This window comes from Dasypus novemcinctus, chromosome 10, assembly GCF_030445035.2.
Source record: "Dasypus novemcinctus isolate mDasNov1 chromosome 10, mDasNov1.1.hap2, whole genome shotgun sequence".
In the NCBI taxonomy this organism is placed as follows: Eukaryota; Metazoa; Chordata; class Mammalia; order Cingulata; family Dasypodidae; genus Dasypus; species Dasypus novemcinctus.
This window is the reverse complement of record NC_080682.1, coordinates 16,145,208-16,158,821: the sequence shown is the minus strand read 5'-3', so window position 1 is coordinate 16,158,821 and position 13,614 is coordinate 16,145,208. Positions and strand designations below refer to the sequence as shown.

Below are 13,614 nucleotides of genomic sequence, written 5' to 3'. Positions count from 1 at the left end.
GATTGATTTTTTTCCCCCTTCTGTATGGAACACACTTTCCTATTTCTTTGCATGCCTTGTAATTTTTTGGAAAACCGGACATTTTAAATCATGTAATTCTGGAGATTGGTTTCCTTCTTTCCCCAGGATTTGTTGTACTTGATGCTTGTTTTGTTATTGCTTGATCTATTTTTAGTAATTTTCCTGAACTAATTCTGTTATTCTGTAATTTTTTATTTATGTTGTCACTGAAATATCTCATCACTTAGCTTAGTAATCAGCCAATGACTGGGCAGGAATTTCCTTCAGTGTCTTAAACCATTAAGGTTTCCAGTCTTTGCTAAGGGGGCTCTTTGAACTTACTGGAGTGTGCATTCAACACTTTAACAGGTATTTTACAACTCTGTTTTAGCTTTATTTCCTGCTTGGGCAGAGACAGAGGCTAAGCCAGCAGTGAGAGATTAAGGCCTTCTCAGGTCTTTTGGGGGGCATACCTACAGCTCTCCACATGCATGCAGCTTTCATTTCACAGGAATAATACCAAGCTTTTTAAAGCTCCATATTCACACTTTTTTTCTCCATTCTTTATTTGTTAGAATTTTGATCTGCCACTTATTGGCTTCAACTGTTATCAATGCCTCAAGCAGTTGCAATGTTGAACAATTGCTGCTGTGTTTTTTTGTTTGTTTTTGAACATTAGCCTCAGGGAAAGGCTATTTGCAGTGACACTGTTCTGAATTAGGTTAAATAAAGACCAGTATTCCAGATGGGTCAAATAATAACTCTCCAGGTATGAGGCTTTGGGGGAGCTCCAAACTGTTCTCCTTTTCATGGCTGCTAGGATTCAGTTTTCACAGGAACTCTGCTTATGAGGCTTTTGTTTTTCATAGCTATTAGATTGGGGAGGGGAATAGGAATAGAAAAAGTTAAAATGCCACAAAGCTGAGGTTTTTCTGAGGTCCAGCCATTTTCCTTAAACAAATGTTCTTCAGATTGTTACAAGCCTTAGGTTAAATTCCAGTGTTAAAAATTTGAATTTGTCCATTTTTGCCAATTTTCTTCTTATTTTATGGAGGCTGATTTTTGGAGGTCCATACTCTGCAATTGTGGAAGTGACTATATATGTGTATACATTTTTTTCAGGTACAGGGCTGGGGATTGGACCTAGAACCTCATAAGTGGGAAGCTGGTATTTAACCACTGAGCCATATGGACTCCCCTGAGTTGATTTTTTCATTTGTTTGCTTGTTTTTTCTTTTTTTAGGAAGTGTATGGGAACTGAACCTGGGACCTCCCATGTAGGAAACGGGTTTTCAACCACTTCAGCCACATCCACGACCCTGAATATATTTTTAATTAATAACAGAAGTAGGGAACATATAGTAATTACCTTTAACACTTTATGTAAAACTTATAGACTTGCCAAAATAACATATGTTCAATAGAAACTTAATGGAAAAGTAATCATATTATTGAATGTTATAAGTCCATTAAATCACCATAGAAGCATTTTATTTACATGAGAATTATTTATTGTATAAATTAATAAGTTGAAAATGGTAATGATATATGACATTTTTGTAAAAATGTGTAATAGAAAAATATACACTGTATGTGTTTAGAAAAGTTATCCTTGTATTAGGATAATGGAGACTTTTATTTGGTCATCATGTAGGGTTTTCAAAAGTCTCTGTAATGAGCATATATTAAAAACCACAAACTTCCAGTTATGGTTTTTAACTTGAAGTGCCTGGCTGTCTAATCTTTCTAGATACCTGTGACCAAGAGCTTTGGTAATGTTTTAAGGCCAAGTTCCAGAAGAAATTTATTAAACTCTTGTTTCTAGTCTGGCTTGATCCAACAATTATGTTTTCAGGTTACACAGATACTGATTGGTTGCACTGAAGTTCAAGAATAGACTTGGTGTTTTCTTACTATTCTCTGTTAAAACAGTCTCTTTAGGGTTCTTGCAGAGGGACCTTGTAAGGGTAAGGCCGCATTGGGAAAATAGGAATAGAACTACATTAGGAAATAGGAATTGCAAGTGCCTTCAGATAAATAAATAACTTAGGGCTTAGGACTGCACTCAAGAAGAGTGCCAATAAATAACTTAGGGCTTAGGGCTGCTCCCAAGAAAAGTGCCAATAAATGACATGGGACTTTTAAAAAGATAAAAATAGATACGCTACCTTCAGCTAACCACAGTGTTCTGCTTCTGTGCCTGCTTGCTTGCTCGCTTACTAGTAAACCCCCTCCCCCTCCAAAAAGGCTATAAAAACACCTCTTCCCTGAAAGTCGGGGCTGCTCTCTCCTCTGCATAGGATGAGGCAGTCACCACGTGGCTAATAAAGCTCTCAACTGGAACTTTATTCAAAGTCTGAGTCTGATCAATATTTCTGGTCTATAACATTTGGAGGCCCCAGCGAGATTGATCGATGAGATCCCCCACTCCAGCAGGGTTGATCTCCTCAGACTCAGGGAGATGGGTACATTCTGGGGACAGACTGTGGTCTAGGGGAAGGCTGTGGAGAGACGTTCCTCCGCCCCGGACGCCGCCTGGCCCTGAACTTGTCTCCACCTAAATTCTATCTGGAGAGCATCAGGAGTTCCTGGGCCCAGGATCAGCAAACGGGACGTCCCTAGGTGAGTCTGTTTTCTGGAAAACCTCTGCAGAGTCTGTGGAATGTGGGGAAATGGATCTGCTGGACACAGCAAATAGATCCCACCCGCCGGTTAGAGTGAGACGTCGCTCTTGACTTCAGTTCAGGTTGTCTGGTTTGTCTTTTTGTCTGTCTTAATTGTTTCTCTTTTTGTATTTCTGTTCTGTGTAATTTGTGAAAAATTATGAGTCAGTTGTAAACTGTATGTTTCTGCTAATGTGTTGTAATTGGTTTGTGTTTGTCTGTTCAATGTCAGTGTATATTTTGATACCTCCAGAGGGTGATATAAATTAATAAATAAAAAATTTTTAAAAAGAGCTCTATTCAAATGGCCAAATATAAAATAAGTGCTTATATTAATACATAAATTTGAATGTTAATGGGATTTCTACAATAACAAAAAATTGTCAGTCTTAACAAAATTACTGCCTTTTCATTAAAAATAGTTCTTGTCTAAATTGAAATGAATTTTTTTCTTCACAGGATAAAATGAAGGATGTAAAACTTAAATGAATATTAAAAAAAGGTTAAAAGTTTGTGGTAATGCTGACTGAAATTTAATGGAAGAATGTGTTTTGTCCTAAAATAGGATGGCTGATTTTCATGAACTCTTGGAACTCAGGTGCATGTGGCAAGTTGTGGAAGGTATTGTGGTAACTTTAAGTAAGGAAATGTGTTCTATAAAGGTAAAATGTCTTAAAATTATAAATAATTATAAAAAGTTTAATGAAGCATTGTTTAAATTAAGGTATTTAAATGGCTAATTCCAAAAAGTCTTTATTAAACAAAACCAGAATTGATAATACTAATAAAAGGTAATTTTATAACAGGAAATCTTGTTGGTGGCCAGTCTCCCCTGCCAACTTGCTTCTAAAACACTGTTTCTGGCCACTAAGTATTTAAAGTGAAGAAAAGTTCATTGCTTTAACAAGCTTGTTTAGTGTTGATGGCAATTATATGTTGTGAGGAGTTTGCCTGGTGACTTAGTATGTGGGATATATAGAATGTGTTTTTATTGTTAAGGAAACAGGAGATGATTTTGTCCTAAGACAAAATGATTGTTTGTTGGGAAAGAGTAGAGTGTGGGACAAAACCTGAATGAATACTAAAAGTATAGAAGGTTTGTGGAAGAGAAATTTTTATGATTAAAATTGAGTAAGATTTGATGGGCCTGTCTATAAAGTTTTAAAAGGTTTAGTATCGAATAGTGTACTGATGCAAAGTTAAAAATGTTGTTCTTTCTTGAAGTCTCTCAAGTCATTAGTCTATTTTAGTAAAAGTTTCCTGAATAATCAATATACAAAGAAAGTCTGTTTTATCAAAATAGCTTCTTGTGCTTTAACCTCACCATTTCCTCAGTGTGTGAAGAAGAAAAGGTCTTATCTCCTTTAAAAGAACAATGTTCTAGAAATAAAATCCTAAGAAGTAGCTTTTTATTTCAAACTAACTGCAAGAAATTTGTACTTTTACCCTAAAAGAAAAATTAAAATAATAGTTAAGTTCATTTAACATGTTTAAGTTGAATAAAAGGTGTTTAAACGTGTTATAAAATTAACAAGTGAAAATTCATAAAAAGCTCTATTCAAATTGTTAAAAATTAAATATGCAGTTATATATGTGAATAAATATTCTTGGAGCCCAAATTAAACTGAGCAAGATGAAAAGAGTCTTATAAAAGTCTAATTATAAAAACTATTAAAAAAGAGTCTCGTCTCTACAAAAGTTTTAAAGGCAGGACTAAGTGTCACATATTAAACCTATCTACTAAGCTGAAGAATTAGAAATCAGTTTGCCCTGTAATTTCCCAGTTTGAACCTTTTGACAGCCATAAAATAAAAGTAATTAATAGTTCTGTTAACAAATTTCAGTAAGTAAACATTGGAGATTTGGACCCAAAGGGTATCAGGAATAAAAGAAAGAGAAAAAGGGGGGAGGAAACAAACAAAAAAACTAACCAGCTGGGATGAGGGGGTCTGCAAGTAATGACTCCTCAAACAACTTTATTTTCTACATGTGGCATTATATATATTCTCAAACTATAAAGATAACAAACAGTGTAACTACACATTAACAAGACTTGTAAATTAAAGAACTTAAAGTACAAAGATTCAGTATTCCTTTCAAACTACAAAGTATGTTTACTCATATTTCTCCCTGTTCTGGACAGCTCTATCCTGTTAACTTGAAAAGCTTAATTGCTGCATTCCTATGTTAAAAGCCTAGCCATGAAAACAGCATGCCTCCCTTTGTGAGACCACCATGCCTCAGTTTCCAACAAGTAAAAAAATCCATAAAAACTATGGAAAAATCTTTCCAGGATTATGATTAAACAAATGAAGTAATTATATAATGTGTTTTAAAACCTGGTAGTCTGTATGTTTTGACAATTATTCATTTTCATAACTTAAACAAAAAAAGAAGTTTTAGCTTTCTGTAAAGAAAAAAGAACATTCCTTGAATAAACTATAGTGGTTTCAATTTTGTTTAGCTTAGGTATAATCTCCCTTGGTTTATGAAGTGCCCATTAAATAAATTGTCATTGTATGTACAGGGTCTTTTGAGCAATAAAAATTATAAGTTTGCGTTGATAAAATTAAGCTAAAGAAGAAAGACTGTAGATGTGCTCTCTTAAATAAATAAAATAAATTTCTTTGGTTAGTAATTGTAATTTAATGTTTATTGAAATATAAGGTAACTGGCCAGTGTAGTTATGGTCAATTATAAAAAGTTTGTAGAGCATCTTCCAAGCTGAAAATGTTTAAATAATTAGAGTTCTAAAAGTCATTGTAAACTAAAAACTTGGATTGATATTGGTTGCAAAGAATAACTTCATGATAATAAAACCTGTCTGAAAGCCACCGCAAGGTGCATATTTAAATAAATAATAATAAAAATTATCTTGATTTATTTGAGAATCTTCTGTTTTAATTTTAACAATGAAAAATAGTTTTTTCTCTCTATTACTAAAGTAAAATACCTACTAATATCTTAATGGTAAAATTGTATAAGTAAACAGTCAATTGATATATGATGTGTTGCATTAAATTGTTTAAAATATATAAAAACAAAGAATAAACTTTAACATTGTCAAACTCTTTTGTGCATTCAAACCAGGCCTTGAATACATTACAGGTTGCCTCTCCATGTGAGTTATTGGCTAGGCTGGTCACTGACCCCTCAATTAGAAATATTTGCTATATCAGTCTCTGGTTCTTCTCCTGAAGTCAACGGAAACTATGTTGCAGTTTCGAGCTCCTGCAGCAGCCAATGATGACTTGGTATAGCCAAGTGTACAATGGATATTGCCTCTAGCCTGGCACTTTTCCATAGTGCCAGAAAGCACTATGCACCAGGCTAGTAGAATACTGGAAACTCTCTCTAAAATCAACGATGCTGCAACTTCCTCACTGTGTGAAAAACATGCTAAGTGGAGCCATGATACCAGGATACTGTAAATAAAACTTAAACACAATTGGCATTATAACCTGCTCCTATGGAGAGATAACATGTAAAGTATTACAAACCTGAAACTTAAAACTATTAACTGCAACTCTGAATCCTTTGCATTAAATAATACATTAATTAATATTAAAGTGCTGTACTTTTATCCTATACTAAATATATGCCTAATAATTATAACTTTATCTTTTCTATTTTGGATCAAGTGCAAAAGTATATCAGACATGTTAGATTCCTAGTAAATTCACTTTCTAAACAGTTGATAAACATGTCTATGAAATAGAGTCATTGTCTCAGCCAGGCTCAGTCAACTTACTATTCTACTATGCTCTACTGTGTAGCAAATATGAAACTTGCTTGCTAATAATAAGTCACCTATTAAACAGTCAAAATTACCAGAAATTGTACAATTAAAACCAAAATACAAAAAACCTTTATTCTGTAGTTCTGATCACTCCCACAGCTAAAAACTAAAAAAATTTTCAACATAGTATACTAATCCTGAATGAAACCAATTGCCCAAAGCGTGCCATTTCACCAGGAACATCTAACAGAGCACATGAGCACCAATCATTAAACAGCTTAAAATATGTCTTCAAACAAAACTAAGTATCTATTGCAATTTCTCTCTGAAAATAGATGACTTGGAAACATCTATATATACTGTTCCCACCAGCTTTTAAAAAGGGGTGCCATCTTTATAAGCACCTAACCTTGTCTACCTCTGTAATCCAATATCCTCTTTTAAAAACGAGTATTCCAAAATTTTAATTTTGTTTCTTTCAGAATGAACATCTTATTAGCCATATGAAAACTTCATCCAGCTTCGTACAGAATGCCAGATCCAACTTCCTCCAGTCAAAATAAGAGTTTTATACCTTATTAAGCAATAACTATAGCCCATGGCCAGCAGGAAGCAGTTACAGAAAAGATATCATTGCCCTTCAGCACCCCTTTAAAATTAAAGGTGTAAACTCTTTAAAAGTAAAACAAAATTAAAGAATGGATCTCGAGCCTGGTTGGAAATCCACGTGGACGCTGGTAGCCCCAGGATGACTGCAGGAGAGCCCCTGCCCCGGGATTCTGCTGTCCAGAATAAAAACTTCTAAACTTCTGCTAACTCCCATAAAAACAGTGCAACTATAAACCGGAGAAACTCGGAAAAATTCTGGGTGTTAGTTGCCCCTCCAGGAACTTAGTTTGCCTGCATCTCAAGTCTAACCCCTTTTATTCTCCCCAACTCCAACAACTTCTATGTCCTAATAAATATAATCCCCCAAGTTTATTACTATCTGGAGCTTAAGAGCAGGGAGCTCTTCAATTTACTAGAAGTACTAGGACCAGGTCACCAAATATATTAGGGTCCCCTTTCTTGTTCCGCTGCTAGTAAGTCTAAGGGTAACAAGCTCTGTCGCAATAAAATCAGCAGCCCTAGTGAAAAGAAACAATAACTTAAATACCATCCTCCTTAGTTACCCAAAACATTAAAAACCTTGAATATCAAATAAGCCATCTGAAACAAGCCTTAAACTCCCTCGCTGAAGTAGTTCTTCAAAATAAGTGAAGATTAAATTTACTGTTCCTCTGGCAAAAAGGCCTGTGTATAGCCCTAGGAAAAACCTGCTGTTTTTATACTAACCATTCAGGACTTATGAAAGAAAGCTTAGCCTTAATTCGCAGGCAATTGAAAAAATATAACAAAGCCCAGGAAATGCCCACCAAATGGTATCACAACCTTTTTAACTAGTCCCCTTACCTCACAACCCTCATCACTGCTTTAGCAGGGCCCCTGATTATCCTCCTTGTACTGCTTACCTGTGGCCCATATATAATCAGTAATTTAAAAATTAATACAAAAAAATTTCCAAACTGTTAAACTTATAGTTTTAAATGCCCCCTATCAGTTAGTGCCTACCTATGAAGAAATTCAAAGATTTGAATTACCATAAAGGAAAGGGAGACATGTAAGGGTAAGGCCACATTGGGAAAATAGGAATAGAACTACATTAGGAAATAGGAATTGCAAGTGCCTTCAGATAAATAAATAACTTAGGGCTTAGGACTGCACTCAAGAAGAGTGCCAATAAATAACTTAGGGCTTAGGGCTGCTCCCAAGAAAAGTGCCAATAAATGACATGGGACTTTTAAAAAGATAAAAATAGATACGCTACCTTCAGCTAACCACAGTGTTCTGCTTCTGTGCCTGCTTGCTTGCTCGCTTACTAGTAAACCCCCTCCCCCTCCTAAAAGGTTATTAAAAACACCTCTTCCCTGAAACTCGGGGCTGCTCTCTCCTCTGCGTAGGATGAGGCAGTCACCGCGTGGCTAATAAAGCTCTCAATTGGAACTTTATTCAAAGTCTGAGTCTGGCCAATATCGCTAATCTATAACAACCTTAGTACAAAGATTCAAATTTTGATTTGATCTACTTGTTGTTTAAATTTCTTTAAAACTCCTCCATGACATGACATATTTCAACTTAAAAGGTCTTTTTGTGTCACTAGTTTTTCTCATATGGAATGATTTTTCAATCAGCCCTCAATTGTAAAATGCACAAAGGAGTCACTGGTAAAATTCCTTTGATGTATATTATTTCCAGGGGAGTGGAATGGACCAACCAATTCTCAGTTTACTTCTAAAAACTACTTGTTAAAGCAAAAGTTGGGAAAATGAAGCTCAGCTTGGTCTGAGGCCCAGAACAATATTTCTTTGCATGGTTCCTCAGTCCAATAAGGTATTTATTTGTATCATTTGGTTATTACAGATGCCCACCTGATGTGAGGGGATCCTAGATCTCCTTGGATCCCCTCACATCATTTCTGTGTATTACTTCCCCAGTTTTTGTGTGCTTTGAATTCTAATGACCCCAACTGAGCATAGGAATTTGTAAGATGTCCTCTACCACAATGGTTATGTGATGTGGAATATGAAAGCTCAGCTCAGTTCACTGAGTCAGGGATAAACTGAGGCAGGATTTACACTTTGGTGCTTCTTACAGGTCCTACTGAGGCAGGACTCTGCCTGAAATACAGTCCTTGCTTGTGGTCTTCACCTTCTATGTCCTGCTTCTCCTATTCCCTTACTAAGAGATCTATAGTAAATCTCATGCCCATAAATCCCCTTTTGAATTTTTGCTTTTGGGGAACTCAACTAGGACACAGTAAAATGAATTAACTAGAACTCAGTGGTTAATATGCCCAAGATCACGTAGCTAGAAAATGGCAAGTCAGGACTTGAACATATATCTCACACATGCCTCTCAAAAGATTAGGAGATACTTAGAGAAACAGGAAGAATAGCAAAAGCATTCAGAATGCAACTCTTTAAGGTCACACCTTTTTAACTTAAAAATATTTCTGACCTAAGTTATATAGTTCTTTATTCTATAAAAGACCAAACACTTTGTGATTTAGATAACTTATCTAAATGGGTATAATTGCATTGAAAAAATTTTAAAGAAAAATTTGGATTTTTAATGTAGACACTATGGCCCTATGGCTTTGGGGGAAACTTATTAAACTTTGTTATACCTTCAGGATCAATAGAATAACATTATTAGCTTTCCATTATAATATTTTATAAATGGAATCTTTTAAAAGATTGAGGACTCCTGATTTCTGCTTAAAGGAGTTTTGGGCAACTTCTTCATAAAGCTTATTAGGGCTAATGTTCTCTGCTTAGAATATATTTCCCAATGATGAGGCACTAAAGTTCAGCACAGGGAGAAACTGTAAAGAGAATTATTCTTTAAAACATTTTCAAATAGCGGGCAGGAAGATAGTGGTGGTGGTGGTAAGACTACTATTCTTAAAGTAGTTGGACAACAATGGGCTGACCCAAAATGAGACTTTTTTTCATTCCAATGTGCAAATTTTCACTTCTTTAAAACTTTTAGCTCATCTGATTTTGATACTATAACAAATGCTATCGACAACAACCTTACAAAGTCCAGAAATGAACCTCCCTTTGACAATTCTTATCCTCCCTGGAACTTACCAACACTTAACCTGTTTGGATTGCCTTGGATTCCATAATTCCAAGACCCTTTGGTGAGGATCCTTAGAACAGGCAACCCATGACAGTACTTAACTAGAAACTAGATTAAAAAAACATTGTCAAAATATTACTACTAACTATAGCTCATATCTTACATTTAGTATATTTTTCCACCAATGCACTCAATTATTAACACCCTTTATTAGCATTTATATATTCATTAGAATTCATGAGAGAATGTTCTCATATTTTGTTAAGCACAGTCCATCTTTCATCACAGGATTCCCTGTGTTATACAGTCCCATGTTTTATTTACAATGGAGCCCTGAACTCTTATCTTTCAGTCTAATTCCATTCAGGTTACATGCTACTTACTAGCTGTGAAGCTCTGGGTAGGTTATTTAACTTCTCCATGTATCACTTCCTCATGTGTAAAATGGGAATAAAATAGTACCCAACTCTTAGGACTATTGAAATGACTTAATGAGTTAACTTAAGGAAAACATTTAGAATAATAGGTGTTCAAATGTTAACTCCTTTATAGCAGTTACAGTGGATTAAACCACAGATCCGCCTGTCATTTGAATAACTTTAGAGATAAGTTGCAGAACGATATATCAAGGGTGACATTGTTTGTAGTTTTAAAAATGTAAAAATGTGCTATATTTTAAAAACTATCTCTCCACATGTATTTCATAAAAGTGTAAAACCATGCACGGGAATTAAGAATTGTTAACTCAGCAGAGGGAAGAAAGAGAACAGTATCGTGTAGGGATGTATGGGGGCCTCCACTATAATATTTCATAAATATTTGAAACAGATAAGAACTTATCTATTAAAGTTGAGTGGTGGGCACACAAGTCATATTCTTTAATCTTCTGTTTGTTTGAAATACCCTTTTCTTTTACTTATAAATTAAACCTTGCAATTAGAACCTGAATAACATTGACTTGCATAACTACAAGTGTCTTTACCAAGTTCATTTTCCAGATAAGAAAACAAAGCCTGCCTAAGAGATCAAATTGTCAACTTCATTATATTTTACACTCTAATCGCCCATGGAAGTCTTTGTGAATATTGGAAGATGCAGGCATTAATATTCTATTATTTAGAAGTTTTAGACTGGTGTACAAATCATGTTTTAAATTTAGTAGAAACAGTAATTCCATTCTGGTGGTAGCTTAAATCCTTTAAGAAAAATGTAGTAGCCCTGTTGGAAATAAACACCATTGATTCAACAAGGAAATGGAGTAGACAGTTTGACCACTTTATATTCTGCAGACCTCTGGAGACACCCAGATCCTATGGCCATGGCAGATAGCTCAGTGGTTGGTGCCTCGCCAGTGGGCCCTACTTTGGAGTTATGCTTCCTGGTATGACAGAGTTGGACTCAGATATGACTTCTCTACACATGCTACTTCTGTACTCTTTATATGAACCTGTAGTTGGTGATGGAGTTGGTAAGTGTACATCCAAGAGACTTGAATCTCTGGGTTGTCCATGTGCCAGCTGGTCCCTAAGCCACAGCAGAGATGCAACTCCTACTCTCCAGTTCATTGGACTCACCCAGGACAACTAAGAAGGAGGTGAAGATGGACAACCACCACACCAAGGAACCAAGAGAGTCTACAATTGCAAGCAAGAGAGTCCCATCCATCAGCCACATGGGACCAAATACCTCCTCAATTAGAGGTGGAATATGCATCACCATCCCAGAAACCTCAGGACTGGGGAATAAAATATGGACTAGAGTGGACTTACTGGTATTCTACTACGGACTTATTGTGATTCTAGCAATAGAAGAAATTTTATTATTGATGTGGAGACAGTGACCACTGGAGATGCTGAGGTCAGGAAGAGAGACACAGAGGAGTAATATGGGGGCAATTTCAAGACTTGGAATTGTCCTGCGTGACATTGTAGTGACAGACATGGGTCATTATATATTTGGCCATAACTTACATAATTGAGTGGGAGAGTGTATAAACTACAATGTAAACTATAATCCATGATTAGTGGCAATGTTTCAAAATGTGTTCATCCATTCCAATGAATGTACTACACTAATGAAAGAAGTTGTTAACGTGGCGAAGGGTGGGAGGTGTGGGGAGTGGGGCATATGGGAATCCTTTATATATTTTTATGTAACATTTTATGTATCTAGGGATCTTTTTTTTTTTTAAGATTTTTTATTTCTCTCCCCTTCCTCTCCACCCCCCGCCCATCGTTGTCTGCTCTCTGTGTCTATTCACTGTGTGTTCTTCTGTGACCGCTTCTATCCTTATCAGCAGCATGGGAATCTGTATTTCTTTTTGTTGTGTCATCTTGTGTCAGTTCTCCGTGTGTGTGGTGCCATTCTTGGGCAGGCTGCACTTTGTTTCGCGCTGGGCGGCTCTCCTTACAGGGTGCACTCCTTGCGCGTGGGGCTCCCCTCCGCGGGGGACACCCCTGCATGGCACGGCACTCCTTGAGCACATCAGCACTGCGCATGGGCCAGCTCATCACACGGGTCAGGAGGCCCTGGTTTGAACCTTGGACCTCCCATGTGGTAGGCGGACGCCTTATCCATTAGGCCAACTTTGCTTCCCCTAGGCATCTTTTAAAAATAACTAAAAAATATATTTTAAAAAATTCTGCAGACCTATGGCTTTGGGGAACAACTCCAGTAAAACCTTTGTTTACCTTTCTTCAAGGTCAATGGGATGAGCCTGATCTTAGTTCTTGGCAGCCTAGAAACTAAATCTCTATTGGTATATTAAAACTATCCTTTTTATGAGCTACTACTCTTAAATTCAGAGGTTCTTAAAAAGGTCTGTAAGATTGAATTGAAATTCCAAAAAACATTATTCTTGTGGGGATGTGTTGGTACAGGTGTGACATGTTTATTAAATAATTCACAGATGAGTGTAGACTTAGTAAGGAATCTGTGATTTTCATCTGACTGGCAAAGGTTGAACAAAAAATGGTAAGAACTTTTCTGTATTAGGACTAAAGGTGATTACGGTCACAGTTTGCTTATTCATTCTCTCTCATGCATAGCATTCATTCGGAATGAAACACTGTTACTTTTGTAGATATTATTCTTGGCATTTTCATTATCTTTTAATATCAACAGTATGTTCAAACATCATCCACCCAAAAACTAACTCCAGAACAGGAACCAGGAACTAGTAAACTCAGAGAATGGTGACACCGATCAGTAGTTTCCATATCAGCAGTGGAAACATGCAATGATTTTTGTTTTAGCTAAAGGTGTTTGCTTATTTATCTTCTTTCATACCCAACATTCATTTGGAACAAATCCATTACTTCCATACAAAAAGCACCTTTTTTACTTGTATTTCCATTATCCTTATTAATTAATTAATTTTTTTGAGGTATGAGGCCTGGGGATTGAACGCAAGACCTGGTATGTGGGGAGCCAGAGCTCAACCACTGAGCCACATCAGCTCCCCTGAGTTGGTTTTTTGTTTGTTCTGCCTATTGATTTTCTTTTGTTTTTATTTTTTCAGGAGGCACT

General features: G+C 36.0%; 1 protein-coding gene across 1 annotated transcript in view; it reads left to right on the top strand.

Moving 5' to 3' along the window:
- OOSP3 (oocyte secreted protein family member 3) overlaps window positions 1-10,177 on the top strand; it is a 30,650-nt gene extending 20,473 nt beyond the window's left edge. The window contains 3 exon segments of the mRNA XM_058306193.1: window positions 8,603-8,725; window positions 9,780-9,910; window positions 9,994-10,177. Coding sequence (XP_058162176.1) covers window positions 8,603-8,725; window positions 9,780-9,910; window positions 9,994-10,177 — 438 coding nt within the window.
- Window positions 10,178-13,614: the final 3,437 nt, after the last annotated feature.